Below are 25,339 nucleotides of genomic sequence, written 5' to 3'. Positions count from 1 at the left end.
TGGTTCGTTATTACAAATAATGCCACAATGAATACTCTTGTGCTTATGCTTTCTTTTATTTTGGAGATGTATCTTTAGGACCTATTCCTACAAGTTTAATTACTGAGTCTATATAAAGAGTTCTTTATATTTTGGAAGGATGAGTCTGTGATATGAGTTGCAAATACATTCTTCCAGTTTGTCATTTATCTTTTAATATTGTTTATGGTGTTTTGTTTTGTTTGCCGTGCAAAAGTTATCTATTTTTGCATATAGTCAAAATGTGTCAGTCTTGGGCTTCCCTGGTGGCGCAGTGGTTGAGAGTCCACCTGCCGATGCAGGGGACACAGGTTCGTGCCCCGGTCCGGGAAGATCCCACATGCCGCGGAGCGGCTAGGCCCGTGAGCCATGGCCGCTGAGCCTGCACGTCCGGAGCCTGTGCTCCGCAACGGGAGAGGCCACAACAGTGAGTGGCCCACGTACCGCAAAAAAACAAAAAACAAAAAAAAGTGTCAGTCTTTTACTGTGTCTGGATTCTGAGATACAGTTACAAAGGCTTTCCTCAGTTCCAGATTAAAAGGAAATTTACCCATGTTTTCATCTGGTATTTATATGGTTTCATTCTTCACATGTATATCTCTGATCTATTTGGAGTTAATTTTGGTATTTAAAAAAAAGTTTCTTTCCCAAGGCCCAATCCTATTTATTTAAAATGTCATCTTTTTCCTCAGTGATTTGAGATGTCACTTAAATACTATACTAAACTCTTATATATGTTTGGGCCTATTTCTTGTCTTTCTGTTCCATTGGCCTGTCCTCTAATGAACCAGTACTATGTTGTTTTAATTACTGTAGAGGCTTTGTATTACATTTTAATAGCTGTTATGCCCAGCATATGTCCATTACTCTTTGCAGGGGATTTTCCTGTCTGTTCTAACTTATTTATCCACAAGCATTAAAATCAACTTGTCTAGCTCCAGAAAGACAAACAAAAAACATGTGTTGATATTCTGATTAGGATGTTAAATTTATATGTTAACTTGAGAACTGGCATCTTTAAAATGTTGAGTTTATCTATCCAGGAATAAGAGATGATTTTCTATTAGCTCAGGTTTACTTTTGCATTTTTCGGGTGCATTTTAAGGTTTTCATTACAGGTTCTATGCATTTCTCATTAAGTATGTTTGTTGTTTTGCTTATATCATGCCACTCACTAGTAATTGTGTATGAAAACTATTGATTTGTATGTTCAGTTCATAACATTACTTTGCTGTATTACTTTATTTACCTATTACTTTAGTGGTATCTTAGTTTTAGTTTTAATATTCTGGTGTTTTCCAACGAAACATTCAGGTCATCTGTATAAAGATGCTTCTGCCTTTACAATTCTGATTCCCCTCATTGTTTTCACCAATATTAAAATATAAAGGAGGTAGTGGGTATCTTGTTCCTTGATTTTGCTCTCACTTTCCTTTGATGGGAATGCTTATAGTATTTCCCTTTTAAACAAGATGCTAGATTTTACTTTTCAAAAAGAATCAGAAATGGGTGTTGCATTGTTTGTCCTTAGATCTATTACTGGGTGAATTATATGAACAGACTTCCTAATATTGAACTATCTTTGTATCAGTCATGCTGTATCTTAAAATGTGCTATAGATTCTGTTTGCTAATATTTTATTTAGGACTTCAATTGGGACTCAATATTCATATGTGAGACTGGTTTGTGGTTTCTTTGCGCAATCTTTGTCAGATTTAGGTATCAATGTTATATCAGCGTCATGAAAAGAAACTGAGCTTTCCTTCATTTTCTGTATTTTGGAACACTTTGCATAATATTAGTGGTTACCTTTAAAAGGTTTGGTAGTTTCTCCTGAAACCATCTGAACCAGTAGTCCCTCGATAACACTATTCCTTCTACAGAAATTACTTTCACTTTCCATCTCTACTAGGATAATTCTTTTCCCTTATAGGTTATTACAAAATACTGAGTATAGTTCCCTGTGCTATACACTAGGTCCCTGTTGGTTATCTATTTTATTCCCTGCTAGTAATTAATACTAAGCTGAACTGTGCCCCACATGACCTGTATAGTCACATTAAAATTAAAGCTAAAGCTAAAATATAATATGTAAAAGTCAGCAGGGTTATATTAATCTCATCAACTAAGTATAAGATTTTATGTTTGCCAATGTTTAGTACTTATTTCCTGAAATCTTATCTACCCTCTTCAGCTTCAATTATATTCGATAGACATTAAGAGCTGACCAGAGAAAATATTTATAATAAATGAAAAGGGAGCATATATAAGTATATATACAATAATGAATTAACTGTAAAACAAAATATGCCATATTTTATACACCAAAATATTTACAGTGATAGTAACTCTATGAAGGTAAAAACCCCTGTCTTACTCATCTTTGTAGTGCCATCTTATGGAAGAGTGCCTGGTACAAAGTAGGTGTTCAGTAAGTGCTTGCTGAAAAAACTGAAAGTGAATAATATATGTTCTCAGAAAAAGGGGTACTCAATCAAGTAAATATATGAAAGTTTAATTTTTTTTTATCTGAAACATACAAAGGCCTAAAGATAAAGTCGATACCTAACTAAAATTTATGTAACTTCATTATTACAAAGTTAAGTCTTGAGTCAAAGATCCAGCTCTAAAAATATAGTCTCAAAAATCACATATCTACATATAACACTAAAACAAGTAAATTGTCTTAGGCTGTATCATCATTATCCACTGCAGCATAGATGGCTTGATTCCTCCTCTTGATTTTCTTTCTTTGTTCAGGTTCATGTTCATCACTCAGCCTCTTCAACGGCACATTGGTTAAGTCCTTTCCATCCCCCAACTCCACAGGGTCACCGCGATTCCCCTCCTTGCCAACTGGGGAACCGGATGTATCATCAGAAGATACAGTCATGGAACCTGGCAAGATCCTGATGTCAGAGAAGCTTGCAGAAAAGTCAGAAGCTTGATCAGAAGATGGTTCTACAGATGGTGTATTCATGTCACTGTGTGCGCTTACAATACTATCATCATATTCCTCTTCTTCATCTAACATTATTTCGTCTGGATTAATAGAGGACAGGGCAGATGTGTCTGTGTTATACTCACTAGGGTCTTCTCCAGAGTCATTACTCTGCACGTCATCCTGCTCTTCATAGTCACCACACAAGTGCTGTTCTTCCTTGGCCTTCTGAAGCCTGATGTTAATGTCAGTGATGCCAAGTTGGGCACAAAATTCAGTAGTCTGAGGATTGATCCTATGAACCAACTGCATTTGTGTCTGTGGCTTGCTAGGGTCATAACAAGCAGCCGTTACACTAAAGTTACATGGAACTTTGAGGTCATGATTCAATTTTTCCAATACTTCGTTCATAGCTTCTTTTGTTGCACTGTAATCCCACCTAGAAAAGTCCAAAACAATAGCTTTTTATATTTTATCAGCCTTGGACAACACATGATGAGCTCCAACTATGGACGGCAGGTGCATTCAAAAATAAACCACATTTCAGAATTCCACTTCATAAAATTATAGTTAACTTAGCAAAGGACCATTTTGAGATTAAAACAATTCTTAGAAAAAGCTGTCCTTAACTCACTCCCTAAAACAAGTACAAATTATTTTAATGTGTGAACCAAATCTCCACGGTCTTAAGGTTTCATGCGCTTATGCGCTTATAGTTTGCTGCACTTATACACTTCTTTGGGTTGGCGCTCAGCAGTCTATTTTCTTGGATCTCTCGGACGGAAAACTTGCAATTTTCATACCAGTCAATAAACTCTGAATTGTAGCAATAACTCCCTTGATTTAAAAAAATAAGAAGGTGGAGGGGACAGAAACTGTGCATACAATGGAGAGGGAAAATCCTAAAGAAGGTCAGACTCACCTCGTATGCAGGCCATTATTTTCAGGCATATTCCATAGGTGCTCAGTCACATTCATAAGATCATTAGTAGCCCTGAGAATGGCGAGCCATTCGGTATCATACTCCAAGTAATCAGGAGCACTGGGGTCGTGTTCTATTTCTATTACCTACAAGAAGAAATTGGTGATTTTAAGAAGTACATGTCTATTTTTAATATTCTAAGAATGTCAATATAACAGTAAAGTTTGAAAGGAATTTAATTTAGTAGCTTACAAACATGAATGTAACTTAAACATTCCCAAAGAAATCTCAGAACACATAGATTACAAACAGCACCGATAATTTCTGCAAGGAGACAATTTTTTTTAATCACTGGAAGAGTAAAACTATATTGCAAAGTTATTTCATTTTCTTTTTACCTGAAGAAAGTCTCTGTGTGGTAAGCATTTGTCCAGGGCTAGAAATCTGGTTGCTTTGGCTGACTGTCCTTTATCCTTGGCCTAGACAATAGGAACCATGATTTAAGAAAGAACGTTAAAACATCACAAGCAATTCAGACATTGAAAAGGATGGAAATAATCTTCACTACCCAATCCCCTAAGTTGTGTGTCAAAGGAACAATGGTTACTTTTCCAAAACAAGTTAGCTCTATACCCCCTTGTGCAATGACAAGCAAGGCACTTACACTCTCTGGGCCTGGGCGTCAATTTCCTTACAATAGTCAAAGCAGAAAGAAATGGTGGTAATGATAATGTTAAATCAAAGCAAATAACACACATAAACCAAAGCATATAACACAAAGGTTAAAGATCAGACAACGGAAGAGCTTAAAAGTAAATTGGCAGAGCTAAAACTATACAACTCGTAGAAGAATTCATAGGAGAAAATCTTTGTAACCCTGGGTTAGGCAAAGATTCTTAGATACAACACCAAAGTAGATATATATATATATAGATAGATATAGATATAGATATAGATATAGATATATCTATATATATATATATACATACATACTCCATAGGATGAAACACTATTCACCAATAAAAATGAAAGAAACGCTGACACATGCGACAACAAGAATGAGCCTCAAAAGCAAGTAAAGGAAAGAAACCAGTTACCAAAGACTATGTATTTTGTGATTCCACTTATATAAAATGTTCAGAAAAGGCAAATCCATAGAGACAAGACAGATTAGTGGTTGCCTGGGGCTGAATGTTGACAGAACAAAGACTGACAGCAAAGAGGCACAAAGGATCTTTTGGGGTGATGGGAATGTTCTAGAATGGGATTATATGATGTTTGCACAACTCTGGAAATTTACTAAAAATCACTGAATTCTACACTTAAAGCAGGTGAATTTTTTGATATGGAAATTATACTCCAATAAAGTTCTTTTTTAAAAAGTGAACCAGCAGAAAGAAACATGGGAGGATCACAAACATGAAGGTCACACTGGAAGAAGTAAAAAGTGACTCACTAAAAACAGCAAGGCAGGGCTTCCCTGGTGGCGCAGTGATTGAGAGTCCGCCTGCCGATGCAGGGGACGCGGGTTCGTGCCCCGGTCCGGGAAGATCCCACATGGCGCGGGGCGGCTGGGCCCGTGAGCCATGGCCGCTGAGCCTGCGCGTCCGGAGCCTGTGCTCCGCAATGGGAGAGGCCACAGCAGTGAGAGGCCCGCGTACCGCAAAACAAAACAAAACAAAACAAACAAAAAAAAAAACAGCAAGGCACATGGAGAAAGAAAGACAAGGAAGCAAGTGATGGGACACCCTGCTGAGGACCAGGTTTCAATTCAGTGGTGGGGAGGGACTGAGAGGTGGGATGCACAGAGATCATGGGCAGATCCTGGCAGCAGGGCAGTTCTGAGGAAAGATGACCTTTGGTGTTAGTAAAAGGGCTCAGACAGAATACCGGTGAAGTCAGAGGCAGGTGAGGAGCAACAGAAAGGGATCAAACATATTAATTCAGAGACACAAGTCCCCACGGTTGACAACAGAAGACAGAATCAGGGAAAAGTAGCAAATTAGGTGCTTCAGTAGCAATCCAAGAGCATCATGAGCCCCAAGAGACAGAGGAGAGTAACACAGATGTGGGAAAGGTGACTGACAGAAACAGAAGACTTGGACGTGAGAAGAGGATAATCACGCTGGCAACAGCCCAAAGGAAAATGCAAGAGTAACCTCGCCTTCTTCTCCCAGTGAAGCTGGGGAGTAAGAATAAGCCCACAACAGAGAGGGCCCACAGGAATGTTTTCAGACAGAATCTTCCGGACCGTGTGCGAAGAGCATCACCGAAGTGTACCTCTACCGCAGAAAAGGGTTTGGTCAGGTAAGTTCAGGAAGCGCTGCACAACCCCTCCGCCATCTCAGAGAAAGGTAATACCCATTAGCACACTGGACTCTCAGAAATTCTACACAAGCCTCTGGGAAGAAATCCCGAACTTTGTTAACCCAGCATTTTCTAAACGTATTTCCTATGGGATACTTTATGGGAAAGTCAGAATTCAACCAGAATCAGAGGTGAAAGGAAGAACTGCATAGTTCCATTAAAGCCTAACTCTAAGTAGGTATTTATTTTCTACTTTGCATCAAGCACCATCCCCATGCAATTACCAAAGGAAAACTCTGGGAGTCATTCTAGATTCACTCCTCCCTCTGTCACTAAATCCTGATGATTCTGCTTCCAAAATCTCTCTGGAACCTGCTTCATTCTCTGTGTTCCCTCTTTGCCTTAGGTTAGAACCTCATCTTTTGCCTCCTCTGCCTCCCATTTAACATTACTCCAATCCACACACAAAACTGCTGCCAATCTAATCCTTCTGAAATGAAACTCTGACTTCATGACCCCCAACCTTCCCCATTACCTCCTGGTTAAAACCCAAACTCCAGAGCATATCCCAGAAGGCAGCTATGATCTCGCTCCAGCTTCATCTCTCCCTGTGCCTCAGCCCCAGGGACCAGCTGCACTTCCCCAAAGGCACCACGCTCTCAGACCTTCCAGCCTGTGCACACATCGGTCCCTGGGCCTAGATTACCCTGATAATCTGCTTCTTCCTGGCACCACCAACTCCTTTAGAAAACCTTCTCTATCCCTTCATCTCTCTGTCCACATCCCCTCTCACCATGGCCTGGCTTAGGTGTTCCCACAGTATCCTAAGCACTTTTTGTCACAAACTTATTACACTATTTTATAATTGCTTGCTTGTCCCTTCTCCCCACTGGATACTGAGTTATTCACAAAAGGAAAGTCACCTTTGATCTCTTTCTCTAACTTTCCAACTATGCCCATAGGGCCTATCCCGTAGATGTTCAATAACAACTCAAAGAATAAGCATTTTGTTTTCTACCTGATGCTGCATCAAGGCTGCAAACTTCACATGCAGGTGTGCAGAAAACCAGTAAGTAGGTTTTAAGTGCTCTAAAAGTTCTGAGGCAGCGGGACTTCCCAATGTGTTATTTTCCACTTCTTGTCGGAAAAAAGATTTAGTCTTAAGAAGTTGCTTCTTATTTCCATAATGATATATACTTCTCGGCCAATCATGAGATAAGAATATGTCCATAGGCTGCTTCAGCTTTAACAGACAAAGAAAAGAAAGAAAGCTCTTAGAAACAGATTAACCAAAAGCAATCCCCTCCCTTCTCTCCACCGCCACACAACCATTTACCCACGGAGATCTGTAGATTTCTGTGTAATTCATTCTAAGAACACTTTATTTAAGGAAGTCACAGAAATACTGAGCTACTCACTCATCGAGGCAAAGAGAAACACCTTTCTCTCTGCCTGACAAATCAGCTTTATTTTCCGTGGCGAGGCAGTTCAATAGAGACACACTTTGATTAGATTGCCAATCAGCTAAGGTCTTTAGCACTGGGTTTCCAAAATCTACAACATGCACTGTTCTTTTCCCTTTTAGTAAAGAAACTACTGTTTTAAGATCAATGTCCAGATTTCATGAGACTTGTACTGTAAATGATACAGTAAACCTAACCTACAGTAAACCTTTTTTTTTTTTTTTCTGATGGACTCACATAGTAAACACCAAAAAAACCTCTCCGTTTACTACAAAAATTATATTAGAGGTATTTAAGGTAGCTGGTGTCTTCTTGGGGAGAACACAAAATATACTCCATACTGTCAAGTAATCCAAAGCAAATACTTGGACAACTAAATTAAAATAATTTAAGTAAGTGTTCAAGAAAATACAAAAGGAAAGATGACATGATTAACCACTGAAAAGCTGGTATGGGCAATAAGTGCTACAAAAATTCAGAGAAGGGTGAGGACTTCAAACTAGAACACTGGTTGGGAAGTGAAATCTAAGCTGGGTCTCCAAGGACCAGTAGGATTTAGATGAGTAAAAGTAAAAAGTAAAAGGTAAGTAACTGTTATGAATGGGGCATACCTGTAAACATCTTTATGTTCCAGTCGAGGCTGTATTTATGATGGGAAGGGCCTGAGTTCAGTCTGGCAGGCTCTACCAGCCTGGGGGCTCTGGCAGGCTCTTAACTGTGTGGGAAGTCCGGGCAGGTTACTTTATCTATCTGAGCCTTTGGCCTCTCTCCCTTAGTGTGACAAAGTTGGACACGCTGCATGACAGAATTTGAGTGACAGTTATATGAACTATCACGGATGAAAGCTGCTTAGCCCGGTGTCAGACATTTAATGGGTTCACAAACAAAAACCTAGTTTCATTTACTCTCCAGTTGAGCCAGTGTTTCGGTTATCACCTTCACAATTTTCCCATATCATCTTCACTATTATTTTCTATTTAATATCATTATTTAAAATAAAATATTTAACACTTTCTTTCAAGTATCACTTTATTCCAATATATATTCTTCAGCCTTACCCTAGCTGAAGTCATGGATCAAATATTTTATTTTATTATTAATCACTAAAATAAATGTATAGCCATTAAAATCTAAAAAATGTTCATCTGTGAACCTCCTAAAAACAACTCAAGATCCAAATTGTGGAAATACAGAATTGAGCTCTTCTTGGAAGTAGCAGGTCAAAATACATTCTGGTAGAGAATTAGTTTACCATTTTTTCAAGTCTGCCGTAATGTACTTTTTACATACCTGTTTTAATTTGTAGACTTCAATATTTCTCACATGATAGATGCTCCTTATTGTAGCTGCATTATAGGGGGGGCACTCAAAATGACCTTAAATTGAAGAAGAGAAATAAGCTATTATCAACTCCCTTAAATACTGCAAGTATAAATACATACGTACACTTCTCCAAAACTGATGCTTGTCATCAATGCTTTTGGTTCTTGAAAATTTTATTAAAAAAACACTCAAAGTGCTGGTATTTTCTAATAACTGATCACCAACTATAAATCTAAATAAGTGGGAGGCTTATGATTTTTTAAATTAAATTATATTTAATTTTGGAATACATTGTTTAGTCACATAGTTTAAGATTTAAAAGATACCATCAGAAAGGCATAGGGTAAGGGGGAGCGGGGGTGAGGGAAGGATGGATTGGGAGTTTGGGGTTAGCGGATGCAAATTATTACATACAGAATGGATAAACAACAAGGTCCTACTGTATGGCACAGAGAATTATATTCAATATCCTGTGATAAACCATAATAGAGAAGAATATGAAAAAGAATGCATATATATGTGTAACTGAATCACTTTGCTGTACAGCAGAAATTAACACAATATTGTAAATCAACTATACTTCAATAAAATAAAGAAAAAAAAGAAAGGCATAGGGTAAAAAGTATTCCTCCTGGAGGGTAGACCCTACTGGGTACCTAGGGCTGGCATGGGAGCAGGGATTAAGTTTGGCACAAAACTTTTAGGCATGATAGAGATGTTCTAAATCCAGATGGTGCTAAAGGCTGCGTAACTCTACAATTTACTAAAATCACTGAATTGTGTACTTACAATGGTACATAAATTTTACGTCAATCAAGCTGCTAAAACAAGCTGACAGGGTTCTCCTATTCCTTCCCCCATCTATCAGTAACCCTACCTACAGGGAACCAGTGTTAATCAGGTTTCAGTATTTTATTCCAGGAATGTCATCTATGCATATAATATACATATTTCTTTATCCTCCCTTTTCTTTCTATACAAGTGGCAGTATAATTTATACACGTTCTGTGCCTTGTTTTTTTCACTTTATTTTGGAGTTCTTTTCATATTAGTCACACATAGAGCTGTTTCTTTTTTCCTTCTTTTTGACTTCATAGCATTGCACTGTATAGTTATATCATGACACATTTAACTAGTTCCTATCTTTTGCTATTACAAACAAGGCTGAAATACATTTGTTTATATCATTTTGCACTTGTGGAATATATCTGTAGATAAATTCCTGGAAGTAGAACTCCTGAGTAAGAATACTTCTATAATTTCCACAGATGTTACTAATTTTCCTCCAAAGAGTGGTTCCAATTTGTGCCCACACCTGCCATGTAGAAGATGGCCTATTTTTGCAGACCCATCACAATAGTTCAGAATCATGGGGAACAGGGCTGCTAAGGAACAGACTTGTGATTTAACAGTTACACTGAGGATGTAAGTTTTAGCTGTCAACTTAATTCATGAAATTTTAAAATCAATGTGGATCCAAGCTATTCCTTTAACTTTAAAATCAAGATATAATTCATTCAGATACAGTGTGGTATATTTATACAATGGAATACTATTCACAAATTTAAATGACAGAGTTACATGTATCAACATGGATTTAAAAAACATATTAAACAAAGAAGCAAGTTGCAGAAAGATACATGTAAAATGATACACTTATATGAAGTTTAAAACATGCTATATAATACACTGTTTAAAGCTGTTACTGATATGGTAATGATATAGAATAATCAAGTGAATGATAAACACCAAATTCAGAATAGTGACTGCCTGGTGAGGTAAGGGAGGAATAAAAGGAGGGAGATGGGACTGAGAACAGATAAACAATGAACTTCGATTGTATCTGTACTCTTTTATTTCTTAAAAATCAAAACTAAAAGTGGCAAAATACCAAATAAAACTAGATGGTGTATACACAGAAAATACGTTCTAGTGTTCTCTATTTTTTCATATTTATAAAATATTTTATAATATAAATTTAAGAATAAATTAATCAGTTCATAGGAGAAATCCAATGAAAAAGTCAAACTGTATATTATGCTTAAGTTACTATGGGGCATGGAAGTTGTAAGTTTAAAAACAATTCTCAGAATAACAATACTCACTTTGCTGTATACCTGAAATTAACACCACATTGTAAATCAACTGTACTCCAATTAAAAAAAGAAAAAAAGAATGTAATAAAATGTAAAAAAAAAGCATAACAATACCTTTTCGATAGTCATGAGATTTAAAGATACCAGAGATTCCACCAATCCTTACACCTCGGTATTTTACTACACCTGCCAAGCCTGAAAAATTACATAGTTAAATAAAATTACTGTAGGCAAAAGCAATCATTTTTTTAAAGCAATCTTTACTAACTGAATGAACAGTTTAGAGGCCTAGAATATCATGCAGTCTTAAAATTATTTGAAAATTAAGTGTCATGATGAGGTTACTCTTTTACATAGAAAATATGCCAACAATATATAACATAGAGTAGGGAGACAGACTACGGAGGCAAGAGACTGAGCAGAAAAGAAGGAACAAATGAGACAGGGAGTGTGAAGAGGGAAACAGACATACATAAATTTGGTACCTAAAGGAATGTGGGGATGGGGCGGGGGAAATAGGGGAAAATGTCCTATGATGGATTTATATGTTATATATAAGGTATATATAACATATACCTTTGACTTACAGAATATAGAAACCTGCAGTTTCTCTATTTCATTTGATTGATCATCTTCAGACAATTTCACCTTCTCACAATACTACAGTTGTCAAAAGTTGATCCATCAGTAATGACATAGAGAAATTAAATTTCTGAAGTTATAATGTCATCACTAGAAACACCTATAAACATCTAAATAAAGAGATGAAAGGACTGTATAGTTTAAAAGGACTAAAACTGAACCTGAACCTAATCAGGTCTATAAATCTAAATGCAGATTATAAGCAACACAGAGGATAAAAGGAACACGTTAAACAACCCAAGGAAATCCAATCAGCTAAACCCAGAATGTGGGAAATTCTGCCAGATAAATTTCCCATATTCTTCAACAAATAAACAGCATGGGGGTTTGGGGGAGAAGAGAGTGCGAAAAGAGACAGTTATAGTCTAAGAGACTTCAGAATCATGACAATCAAATGAAAGTGTGGACCTTGTTTGGATCCTATTTGAACAAGTCAACTGTAAAACAGACATCTTTGTGATAATCAGGGAAATCTGAACATGAACTAGGCAACAGATAATGATAGGTAATAGGTATAATCATGGTACTGTAGTTGTGGTATTTTTTTAAATCCTCATCACTTAAAAACACATGCTAAAGTATTTACAGGTGAAATAATCCGATGGCTGAGGTTTGCTTTAAAATACTCCAGTTGGGACTTCCCTGGCGGTCCAGTGGTTAAGAATCCACCTTCCAATGCAGGGGACATGGGATTGAGCCCTGGTCAGGGAACTAAGATCCCACATGCCCCTAAGCCCCTAGAGCCCTCATGCCGCAACTACTGAGCCAGCACACTCTGGAGTTCCAGAGCGCCCAGGCGCCACAACTAGAGAGAAGCCTGCCCACCACGAGGAAGATCCCGCGCTGCAAGGAAGATCCCACATGCGACAACTAAAGACCTAACACAGCCAAATAAATAAATAAATAAATAAAATATTAAAAAATAAATAGATAAAATACTCCTGTCACCTCCTCCCACAAACGAGTTTAGGCAGGGAGTGGGTTGAAAGAAGGATGGCAGAACAATAATTGTTGTTAAAGCTGTTTAATAGGTACAGAGATTCATTATACTATTCTCTACTTTTGTGTATGTTTAAATATTTCCATTATAAAAAGTTCATTTTTTTAAATTTAATAAGAAGAGTAAGAAAAAAATTAAGGGATTGCAAATCGTACAGAAACTCTTTGCAGTTATATTAAGTATTGCTTAAAGCACTAGATGATGCATGGACATATTTTCATGATTACCTACTTAAATGAATTATTTTAATTAAATTTTCATGATTATTTAAATCAAGAGACATTCCCAAAACACCATACATTTCAAGATGCTGATCAACTGATAAACAAATCCTGACAGGCTCTTCCATGCCATCAGACCAAGAAATTACCCACGAACACATACCTAAATAATAAATGTTTGGTGCTACCCAGCCACCATAGGGTAACTCTTGCAAATGATTTGAGGCTTCATGGTTACCCCCGATGAAAATTGTGAGAACTGGGGCCTTTTTCTCTCCAGAGTAATACCTAGAACATAAGGGTAAAGTTGTCAATTGGCATAGCAGAAATGAGACATAGAGAAAAGCAATTGGGCATGCCTGTACTACTAAGCATAGCAGAAAAGCAAAATAAGGTCCGAAGTAAAAAAACTTGAGCTCATCATAAAAAGTTAAGCCCTTTCTAAACGAATTGTCCATCCTTGTCCTTAAGAATGATTAAGGGCCGCCACCTTGGGTTCAAGCCAACGTATATTCAATGAGGTCAAAAACTTTTGTCAGTTCACTGCAACAACCTTAGTTTCTAGAATGAGGACTAGCACATAGCAAGCGTCCAATAAAAACTCCTAGATCAATAAATGAAGTAGTCCCAGAGTCCGATTAAGTATAAACTAGATTAACCTGTCAGTTTCTTCCTCCAGATTTTCCCCTCAGGCTGCGATCCCTTCCGAAACAAAACAGATGAATGGAAAGAAGAAAAGTGACATTTACTAAGCGCCAGTTCCTAGACACACAGCGTAAACAAAGACGGGAACTAAGAGAGACAGCTGGTCAGTGGCAGACAGGATTCCAACTCAGCCCGGGTTCTCAGCCCCCACCGCTGGCTAGTCACACCTCGCACCGCGGGGGCCCGGGCCCAAGCCACGCCCCTCACCTGTAGAAGGTCTGCATGTGGCGGTACTTGGGCGGCACGGCCATGCAGCGCAGGTCGGCCTCGTTGCGCACAGCCTGGAAGTCGCCGCAGCATAGCAGAAGGTCTATCGGTCCCGGGCCGCGCCGCTCCGCCAGCGCCAGCGTCTCATAGATCTTGTCCAGCTCGCCGTGGCAGCAGCCGGCCACAGCCACCCGCATGCTGCCGGCCCGAGGCAGGGAGCGCTGCCCGCAACCCCCTAAACCAGAGCCAGCCCAGGCCGGACAACGAAGACCCGACTGATCGCTCAGATCCCGCCAACCTTAACTGAGACGCCGCCTCTTGCAATTGAGACTCCAGCAATATAATTCACTTCCGGTTTCCAAATCTCGCGAGAGAGAGGTCGGGAAGGGAATGACCAACACGGATTCCAGGGAGCTTTTAAATCGTCTCGTACTTTGCCTGTTGTGGCAGGTGGTTCTTGAAGTCCGAGCAGCCTGACAGGTGCTAAAAATCAAAACCAGAATAGTAAGACAAACAAACAAAAATTCCCGGAAATAGTGTAGTTTGATAAAATCAAACTTAGGATGAACTTCTCACGGCAAAGATAATTGCCTGAAAGTGATTAGAAACGATTACACAAACGATTTTTTAAGACACCCGAAATAAAAATAAATTTAAAATAAAACGCAAAAACTCACTGAGGATTTTGAAATTATCTCCTCGAAGAGTTTCTAAAATTATCAGTTATTTTTTTTAAAGGGGCCAGGGACTCTTCATTTCCCTACCAAATGGTTGTGTAACTAGACTGCAAGCTCAATGAAAGCAGATGAATATCTCGAAAACATCCAAGAGGGAAAATGACCAGACTGACAATTGAAGAATTTGTGGCCAAGGCAGAAACAAGCAAACAAATAAAACCCTTATGGCAAATTTAATCAAGAAAATAATCAAGATAATACGGAGAATAATAAAACCATCTCTGCTCATTAAAAAAAAAACTAGATAAACAATTTCTAGGAATAAAGACACCAAAGTTAATTCAAAATGAAGCAGAAGATGTAAACAAAACAGTGACAATAAGACACTGGGATATATACACTACCAAATGTAAAATAGACAGCCACATAGCACAGGGAGATCAGCTCGGTGCTTTGTGACCACCTAGAGGGGTGGGATAGGGAGGGTGGGAGGGAGACGCAAGAGGGTGGAGATATGGGGATATATGTCTATGTATAGCTGATTCACTTTGTTATACAGCAGAAACTAACACACCATTGTAAAGCAATTATACTACTATACTAAGATGTTAAACAAAAAAAAAGACTGGGAAAGTCAAAGACATAAATCCATTGAAAGACATTTATGAGTGATTTATAGGTGATTTCTTTCAAATTTACAAGGAAGATACACTTTTCATGATATCTAAATCAATCAAGAGGGTAGAAAAAGATGGAAATCTAATATTTCCTATTAGTTTTTAATGTTTTATTTTCCCTTCTGTATTAAATTTTTTGAACTATATAAAGAACAGATAACTTTTTTTGACATTGTTAAATTTAACTTCTAAAAAAAATTTAACTTCTTCCACTTGATTTTCAATCTTCAGGAATTATCTTTTTCTGGATCTTTTTTTCTCGATTGAAAAATTGTTAATTTTAATTAACTTAAAATGCCATGAACAAATCAAATCTTAAGTGCACATTTTGATTAATTTTTCCATATATAATCACCCATATCAAGATATAAAACATTTCTAGCATTCCAAAAGACTCCCTTGTGCTTCCTCCCAAGCCTATTCTCCCAAAAGAAAAACTCTAGTCTAACCTCTAGCACCGTAGATTAGCTCTACTTGTTTTTAAACTTCATAGAAATGTCAGTGTATATTATGTACTCTTTTGTGTCTGGCTTCTTTCACTTAATATCTGTGAGGTTCATCCATGAATCTATGTAACTGAGCAGGAGGACCCTATGGGGCCTTCGCAGGGCAGATGACCACCACCCCCACCCCCCGCAATGTCCTCCACCTGCCTCTTTGTAGAAAAACTAGCCACCTAGGCCTTCTCCAAGTTCCAAAGAATAAATTTAATTAGAGAAGTGAGAAAATGCAGAAGCAAAGGAAAACAATCAAGCAGGACAAAATAATAATAGTTTAGCCATTAAACAAAGTCAAGGACATTTAGTTCCTCCTCAAGGGCTATAGATAATAATCTGAGCCAGGGAATTCCCTGGCGGTCCGGGGGTTAAGGCTCCGCACTTCCAACACAGGGGGCACGGGTTTAATCCCTGAGCCATACCATATCCTTTGAGCTATTTTGCAGATACTGAAACTCCCACCAGGTGGAAGAAGTTAACTGTATGCTGATCACAAGCACAGAGACCCCAGACTGGTTGGAATCAGAAGGTTGATGATGTTGACTCCCAATTACCTCACCACCAACCAGTCAGAATGTCCACAAGCTGATCACGCACCCACAACCCCCTCCTTCACCCTGTCTTTAAAAACCTTTCCCTGAAAGCCATCAGGGAGTTCGGGTCTTTTGGGCACTAACTACCTGGAGTCCTGGCTTGGTGCCCTGCAATAAACACTGCACTTTCCTTCAACATACCCTGGTGTCAGTAGATTGGGCTTTACTGTGAGCAAGTAAGCAGGCTCAAGTTTGGTTCAGTAAGAACTATACTATAGATAGATACAGCCATAGTATACTATTTCTTATTGCTGTGTTGTTTTCCATCGTGTGAACATACCACAGTTCATGTATCCATTTTTCTGTTGAAGGACATTTGGATTGTTTCTAACAATTGTTATGAATAAAGCCACCATATACATTCTTGTAAAACCTTTTGGTGGACATAACACTTTTCCCCCTTGGATTATGCCCAGGAATGGAATCTCTGGATAACATAGTAGGTATATGTTTAGCTTTAATAGATAGTGTCAGTTGTGCTAATTTACACTTACCTACGTAATATGAGTGTTCTAATTATTCCATGTGCACAACAGCACTTGGTATTATCTGTCTGTTAAATTTTAGCCATGTTGTTAGGTGTGCAATGGTGTCTTCTTGTTATTTCCATGTAGTTTTTTTTTTTTTTTTTTTTGTGGTACACGGGCCTCTCACTGTTGTGGCCTCTCCCGTTGCGGAGCACAGGCTCCGGACATGCAGGCTCAGCGGGCATGGCTCACGGGCCCAGCTGCTCTGCGGCACGTGGGATCTTCCCAGACCGGGGCACAAACCCGTGTCCCCTGCATCGGCAGGCGGACTCTCAACCACTGCGCCACCAGGGAAGCCCTCCATGTAGATTTTACAACAACATTTTAATATGTCAATTTGAATTTTCTTCTTCTGTGACCAATAGGAAACAATAATTTAATGCCATAACATTCAAAATCTCATGGTCAAAGAAGGAAATAGAAGATTATGAATAGGGATGAAAAAGTGCATCATGGCTTAGCTCTTAACTCTATTCCCAACCAACACCCCATTTCCAGAGGTCATACCGGTATGTTAATAAACTTAAGAATTCTCACTGACTTTCTCAAATCCAGAGAGAATAAAACTAAATCAATAGCCTCAACTCCTTCCCATGCTGAACGAGGTGAAATGGGAGGATTGTGGGAGAAAAATGGATGTGTGAACAATGAAAATTCTTTTTGCAAACATGAAGGACCATTCACTGAACGGGTAGGTAAACCCTCTCCAATTGTGTGTGTGGTCCATGAGGAAAGTCCCTCTTATCGGGTGGGAAAGGAATTCCCTGATGCTGTCAGAGCAAAGACAGTATCTAGATAGAGGCACCCAATGATGAGCAAGATGAAAAAAGAAACCACATGTCAACTATGGAAACATGCTAGAAAGAGCATAAGCTGGGATGAACCTGAGCAGGTGTTAATTAAAACTTCTTAGATACAACCAGATCTTTCTCCTTTAAATCAAGTCTTTTTGTTGAAATGGTTGATTCCAAGACAGAGAAAGTACAAAATGAGCATGGATCATCTTGTGCCAGAAACAAGGAAGTGCTCAAAGAATCTGAGACATCAAAAGGACATTGAGTGAAGGTTATTCCACTGGCCAAATCTGAAACAATTTCAGCATCAAAATGCACAATCATAGTAACAGACTTTAGCCCATTGAATAAAGTAGGAATCTACTATTCCATCCTGACATAAATAAGTAAATAAATAAATAGGAAAAGAGAGGTCTTATTTACACAAGAATGCTGATTGATAAGCATAGAAGGAAAGTTGGAGTTAGAAAATCAGAAAATCACCATAAACCATCATCATCATCCTCCTCCTCATCAACATCACTTGTTACAAGGAAGAATTTTAATGAATGCTAAAACAATTGGGGAAAACTTTGAAGAGTAATAGGATACTTACATTGTCTCAATGTATCTATTATTTGAGACTATTTATATGATCTCAAAGTATCTTTCCAAAAGACACTAATTTTAACAAAGAGAAAAATAAGGATTTTACACTAGAGAAACCTGGCAGACACCACTTAACAGAGTGACCAAAGTTAATCTCACTAGGAATGGACAAATCCACATCACGTGCCCCTGATACATTACTTCTGTGGTATTCCTACCAAAAATGCATAACCTGAATCTAACCTTGAAAAATAGGAGACCAATTGAAATAGACAAAATTTTTTTTAATAACTGGCCTGTCTTTAAATATATATATATAATAGTCATGAAATACAAGGACAGACTGAGAAAGATTAAAAATTAAATGATACTGAAGATTCATGATAACTGAATGCAATGTGTTGCTATAAAATATATTATTAAGATTATTGCCAAATCTGAAGAAGATCTGTAAATTAGATAGTATTGTATCAGTGTTAATTTCCTGATTGTGATCATTTTACTGTGGTTACATAAGGGGATTCCTCATTTTTAGGAAACACACACTGAAATATTTAGGAACGTATATATCTGCCCATCCATGTATTGCAGGGGACATCACCTTCTTTGGATGAGGACCGGCCTTTGGTGTGGTTGGTGGTGGTTCATTTTGCTTACCCCATGATCTCTTCCATTCCACGTTATTGCACAGTATCCACTTTTCATTGCCCACCACAATTTGTTTTAAAAACGGAATGTTTTCATTACGTTTCAGTAGACAATCACATGTGGAAATACGGTCAAGAAGGTTTTTTTCACTTAACTTATGTGGAACCCAAACATCAAAGTGATTAACATAACCAAGCTGGTGCAAATGATTTTCAAGGCATGATTTGGATATTTTGAGTATGTCGGCTATCTCTCATGTGGTATAAGGTTGATCATTCTCAATTAATGTCTCGATTTGATTGCTATCAACTTCAACTGGTCTATCCAACCATGGAGTATCATCCAGTGAGAAATCACCAGCACGAAACTTTGCAAACCACTTTTGACATGTTCAATCAGTCACAGCACCTTCTCCATACACTGCACAAATTTTTTTTCCATTTTGGTTGTGTTTTTACCCTTCTTGAAATAATAAAGCATAATATGCTCTGAAAATGTTTCTTTTTTTCTTCCATCTTCAATATTAAAATGGTTACACAAAAATTCACCAATTTTGATATCTTTTTTTTAATGCACGCTGATATGACAGCTGTCACATACAATCTAACAAAATTGTTTTGAATGAAGTTAAAGACAATTAAGTGCTACTAGAGCCATCTTATGGAAAAAAACTGAAGGAATCTTTTGGCCAACCCAATACATTTCTTAGACTCCCTTGCTGGCTGAGGTCTGGATTGGCTTTTGCAAATGAGAAACACTTGTGTGAGGTTAAAAGGTAGAAGAAAAGTAAAAGCTGTTGCTTTTCTCTTCTGGCTCTGGAAATGGTGGTGGCAGCTCAGCACCCCAAGTTCATGCAGTGATGGTGAATTTCTCACTGTTCCTGATCTCAAGTGAAATATTCCCTGCCTGTTTGCCCTTTATTCCTTCCAATAATTTTGTAATCTTTTTGCTTAAAATACAAAAAATGGGTTCTTTTTTCCTGTATGTTGTACCAGCCAAGACGTCATTCAAGTAAAAGGCAACAAGCAAGATGTTTTCAACCATGAAAGTGCTCCAGGGAGACAATACCCATGAGCCCCTCTTGAAAAAATATTACTTGACAATGAAATCCAGCCAAATAAGACTTGAATAAACATAAATGACACAGGAAGGAAGAACTGTGTTTAAAAGATGATTGGGACCTCCCTGTCTGTTCAGTGGTTAAGACTGCATCTTCCAATGCAGGGGGTGCCGTTCGATCCCTGGTCGGGGAGCTAAGATCCCACATGCCGTGTGGTGTGGCCTAAATAAATAAATAAAGTCTCTTTTTAAAAATGGAGTGGGGTGGGCGCGGGGGAAAAAAGAGAAATTAAAAATGGTCCACATCAAAAAAATCTTTTAAAAAAATGGATGATTTAAAACAGAACAGAGTGAGGGGATTGGAAATGCCATGGTAGGGGTAGGGTACTTAATGAATATAGGGTGGTTCTGGAAGACCATGTTGATAGGGTGACATATTGAGCAGAAACCTTCATTAAATAAGGGAGTGAGCTGTGGAGATATCTGGGCAATGAGTTTTCAAGTCAGTTTATAAATAAAATGTTATACACATCAAGGTAAAACATCCATCCCTGCTATCTGTATCTTATCATTGAACCAGGTGATTATGGCACCTACCACCACCTGATGGCAGCACATTCCACAGGAAAACTAAAGAGTGAGCAAGTCTGTGGTGGTAAAACTAAAGAGCGGCAAACATCACAGAGAGATGAGTCCTGTGGTGTCTCTAGCCCCTGAATCTTAAACTTGTCAGACATTCCATTCAGACTTCCTGATTTCATCAGATTTTTTTGTTAAAAAGCAAGCAATACCTCTTGTTTATAGGTTTAATGACGTCCAGATTCCATTCCGGTATTGTAAATGGTGAAGATTGGATTTGCTTTGCCTAGATTGTTACCTTCACGTCTCCATTTTCAAACTCATCTGCCTAATGTGGTCATCTTTGCTTGGGGTGGGTGTGGAGTTGTCTTTTAGTACCCAGGTAATCCAGAAGATGGCAACCCATCTGAAGACCTGCTGATTTTATAGTGTCTCTTTTCCTATAAATAATCGGAGCTCTTGTCCTAGCACTGATTTTGCAAGATCTGCCAGTGTTTCCACAGCTAAGTGCAGAGAAGGGGATGTCTTAATTGTTCCATTACACAAATGTTTATGGACAAGCCAAGCTCTGTGTGGAGCAACGCACAGAGTTTTGCCTGGTCTGTTCCTGTTGACACTTCAGGTCAGAGCTTGGGTGCCACCCCCAACAGAAAGACTTCCTGTGACTTTAGTCCTGATGAGTTTCCCTCATAGATGTTCCCTTTGCCCCACACCTTTTCACGTATCATCCTACATTCTAATGACTTGTTCTCTTGTCTCTCTTCCCTTTTTTAAAAAAAAATAAATTTATTTATTTATTTATTTATGGCTGTGTTGGGTCTTCGTTGCTGCGCGCGGGTTTTCTCTAGTTGTGGTGAGTGGGGGCTACTCTTCGTTGTTGCATGGGCTTCTCATTGTGGTGGCTTCTCTTGTTGCAGAGCACGGGCTCTAGGTGTGTGGGCTTCAGTAGTTGTGGCTCTCAGGTTCTAGAGCACAGGCTCAGTAGTTGTGGCACACTGGCTTAGCTGCTCCGCAGCATGTGGGATCTTCCTGCACCACGGCTTGAACACGCGTCCCCTGCATTGGCAGGTGGATTCTTAACCACTGTGCTACCAAGGAAGTCCTCTCTTCCCTTCTTTTGAAAGCTCTGTGATAACAGGGAATGTATCTCTCTTGTTAATTGTATTACACCACCACCACCCAGTACTGTGCCTGGCACATAGTAGGTACCTAGTAAATATATTTTATTGAATGAATTAATTTCCAGGATCCTTGGTCCTCTTATTATTATTATTCTCTAAATGAGTCCCTTTTTCATTATTAAAGAAAAACAATTGTTTAATACATAGTGACTCAGTTTTTTACACTTAAATTCTTCACTCTGTGTTTCCTAAGAACAAAGGTATTCTCTTTATAACAACAGTACAGTTATCAAAATAGGTACATTAACGATGGTACCTCATCTACAAAATTTGTTCACATTTTGCCATCTTTCCCCTTGATGTCCTATATAGCAAGAGGGAAAATGTTTTTTTCCAGGATTCAATCCTAGATCACAAGTTGTATTTAATAAGTGTCATGTCACATTATTTTCCTTTCATCTATAGCAACTCCTCAGCTTTTCTTTGTCTTTCAGGCCAGTTTTGAAGGATGTAGATGTGTTGTGTCTCTCAAGGTTTGTCTGATGTTCCCTCATGATCACACCCATGCATTTTTGGCAGGAATACCACAGAAATGATGTTGTGTCCTTTTCAGTGCATCATATCATGGTGTCTATTTATCCCATTAGTGGTGATATTAATTATAATCACTTGAATAAAGTGATGTCTACCAAGTTTCTCTACTATCATTAGTAACTTGTGGGGAGGTTCCGTTTCTCATCATATTCCCACCAGTTAGTTTCAGCATCCATTGTTGATTCTTGCCTCAAACAAGTATAACTCATATGGTTGTCAAGGGGTGGTTTTCAAATTCCATCATTTCTTCTATATTTGTAAGTTGGAATTCGAGCACAGCAATTATTCAGTTATAAAAAGAACATTTTCTTTTTTTTTACTGTAGTTTCTAATAGAGGACTTTTTCAACATCTTACTAATTCTGCTTTATGCATATACATATTTTACACCTGCCAAGCACCTGAATTATGGATGCATTATTTCCCATTGCAAAGCCCTTGTAGATTTTCCTTAACTGGCTGGTTGCTTAAGTGAGTGCTCAGTAATCCCATGTGGGAGAGTCCTATCAGGTCCCAGGGGATTATGTACGAGAGAGCAAATTATTGAACCTCTCAGAGTCTCACATTTTTGTCTGCTTGAAGGCAGGAACCATGTCTTTATTCCACTTTGAATCCCTAGTACAATGTGTGCGCCAGTAAACCCACAGTTAGTGTCTGTTGAACTGAACTATATCTCCTCTGCACCAGTGTTAGTCTATTTTCTCTTATTAATTTATTTAAAGAATCTCTTCTGTTTTCAAATCTTTTAAAGGGTCTTCTAAATTCCTTTTGGGATCACTCAGTTTTTGTTTTGAATCTTTCTATATTTTAAGCTTTCCTTTTTTTTTTTTTTTTGCATAGGTATGTTTCTACTTTCAAAAATATGGCTTTATTTCTCTACCCTGGCAGTTCCATTTAGATATCTATAAATACTTCTCAGATTTCTTTCTTGCTACTTACTTTCGATTGTGTATTTCTACTTTTCCTTTATTAAACTCACACTTTGTTGTCATTATTTTTTCAGAAATTAATACTGCTCTGAGATAGGGGAGGATGGGGAGAAATTTCGTTCCTGTTTTCAGGGGAGTCCGTGTGGCTATTCCCGCTCTACACCACTGGGCCAAAGTTTTGTTGTTGCTGTTACGTGGAGGCTGAATCAATTTTTTTTCATTACCCTCAATTTCTACTCATTATTTAGGTTTGAAGGATGTACCTAAGATTATTTAGTAGCAAAATTTGAACTAGAAATGGGATTCCTGATCCCAAGCTTAGGACTTTGCTAATTAATGCTTCTTTCCTGTAAAATGGCTATGTCAGTTTTCTGGAAATAAAACAGAAAAGCCTGGATGCTTTGAGTCATGTTCCCTAGCCCCTCCTCACTCTGATTTCAGCCACAGCTGTAATGATGGTTCTGCTGCAAGTTCAGGTGCATGCTGCCTGTATCCTACCCCAAAGGAGAGCCTGCAGATTCTGCTTTTCTGCATCAGGTTAAGGAAGCCCTCTCTGTTCTGTGCACAGGTACAATCCAGGAGGGTAGGGAATTAAAAGCTGAGGGGAAACCCTCAACTAATATAGGATGGGAGTGGTGGATTAATACTCCAACCTCAAGATGGATATCTAGGGGGTGGGGCATGCTGTATGTTTTTCAGGGGTCCTTAGGGAATAGGCAGTGACTTCAACAATGGACCCTTATATTGACTTTTTCTCCTTTCTTTTCTCACTCTGGCTGATCCATCAATTCTGTTGCATGGAAACACTTTCCAAATAAACTACTTGCACCCAAATCATTGTCCCAGGATCTGCCTTTGGGGGTGCTCAAACTAAGCCAAAAATTCATTCAACAAACATTTACTAAGTGCATAGTCTATGCTAGGCAGTGAGATAAAAGACCTGGAAGATAAAATTCCTAGTGCCTGCTCTGAAGTGTATAACGGGGAGACAGACAAGTAAAATATTACCCCAAAAGTTAGAGTCTATTGTTGGAGATGCTATGTTAGAGGCAAGAACAGAATGATGTGTGAAGACATGAGGGAGGGGTCACCTAATCTATACTTAGGGGAGGGGCTTCCTGGAGGATGTATTGCTTGGGCTAATTAATGACATGTGGATCAAATACAGCTGCAACAACTCTATATCATACAAATGTCAACTGAAAATTTAGTTGATACCTCTGTACACTCTGTGTAAGGGCTATGCTCTGCTCTGTTGTGGTATGTAGTGCATGACATGATTCTAGGTGATATACGGATGGACATTTGAACATTTTTGTAGTTGTTATGTTAATGTGTACTAGAATAAAAATTAGGAGCACAATACACTTGATTTTTCAGAGTATTATGATTTAGGATGAGGCTAAAATTATTTAATCAGTTGAAATTGGCTTTAAAGAAAAATATTGAATAATAATACCTGGGTGCAGATTGGCAAAGATTGTGTGGGTGGTATGCAGAGTACTGAAGTTTGGGAAACAGTGCTGCAGCAGGAAGAAAATCTACAATGAAATCACTTCTTTCCAGAAAGTCAACAGTTTGTTAGGGGGCACAGGCCCATAAGCGAGATTAGTACCACAATAAATTCAGAAACCAAGTACAGGGGGAAGATAGGAAAGCAATGAGGAGCAAAGTGAAGGAGAGGCTAGCTACAACATCAGTTGGAAGACAATTGCTCTAGTACAGGGGAGAGGTAATAGCAGCCTACATTAAGGAGCGGCTATAGCAATGAGAGAAAGACAAGTAATATAACAGGTTAATTGCACTCATCCTGTGAAAACCTTGCTGGTTGTGAGCAGCATGAAGTTGAAACCTGTCCAGCCAAGTCCAGGGCAGTTTTGTTCATATACACCCAAACACACAAATGGAGTGGGAGAGCTGAATTCATCAATCAGAAAATAGAATTAGAAGCATATTTTTATTTGGCCTCAATTATCAGAGGGTTTTAGTGTGAATTATTCAGATATTTGACTCCATTTTTTTCTGCTTGACTCAGAGGCTGCAGAAATGCTAACACATATATAACGTTTTCTACGTTCCAGGCATGTTCTAAGAGCTTTATATTTTCCATCTTCATAGCCCCTTATTTTGCACAAGAGGAAACTGAAGCATAGGAGTTTAAGTAACTTGCCGAGGTAATGCAGCTCTGTGAAGTAGCAAGGATTAAACTCAG

General features: G+C 38.4%; 1 protein-coding gene across 1 annotated transcript; it reads right to left on the bottom strand.

Moving 5' to 3' along the window:
- Window positions 1-2,512: 2,512 nt before the first annotated feature.
- Window positions 2,513-14,178, bottom strand: DBR1 (debranching RNA lariats 1). The gene is made up of 8 exons (XM_004323735.3): window positions 13,846-14,178; window positions 13,097-13,221; window positions 11,185-11,265; window positions 8,942-9,027; window positions 7,207-7,431; window positions 4,280-4,360; window positions 3,882-4,027; window positions 2,513-3,398 (listed from the first exon to the last, which is right to left on the bottom strand). Exons 1-8 carry the CDS (start codon window positions 14,040-14,042, stop codon window positions 2,705-2,707), a joined length of 1,635 nt encoding a protein of 544 aa, XP_004323783.1. The 5' UTR covers window positions 14,043-14,178; the 3' UTR covers window positions 2,513-2,704.
- Window positions 14,179-25,339: the final 11,161 nt, after the last annotated feature.

The sequence above is a fragment of the Tursiops truncatus genome, chromosome 4 (assembly GCF_011762595.2).
Source record: "Tursiops truncatus isolate mTurTru1 chromosome 4, mTurTru1.mat.Y, whole genome shotgun sequence".
NCBI classification, from domain to species: domain Eukaryota; kingdom Metazoa; phylum Chordata; class Mammalia; order Artiodactyla; family Delphinidae; genus Tursiops; species Tursiops truncatus.
The sequence above is the reverse complement of the archived record's forward strand: the minus strand, read 5'-3'. Positions and strand labels throughout refer to the sequence as shown.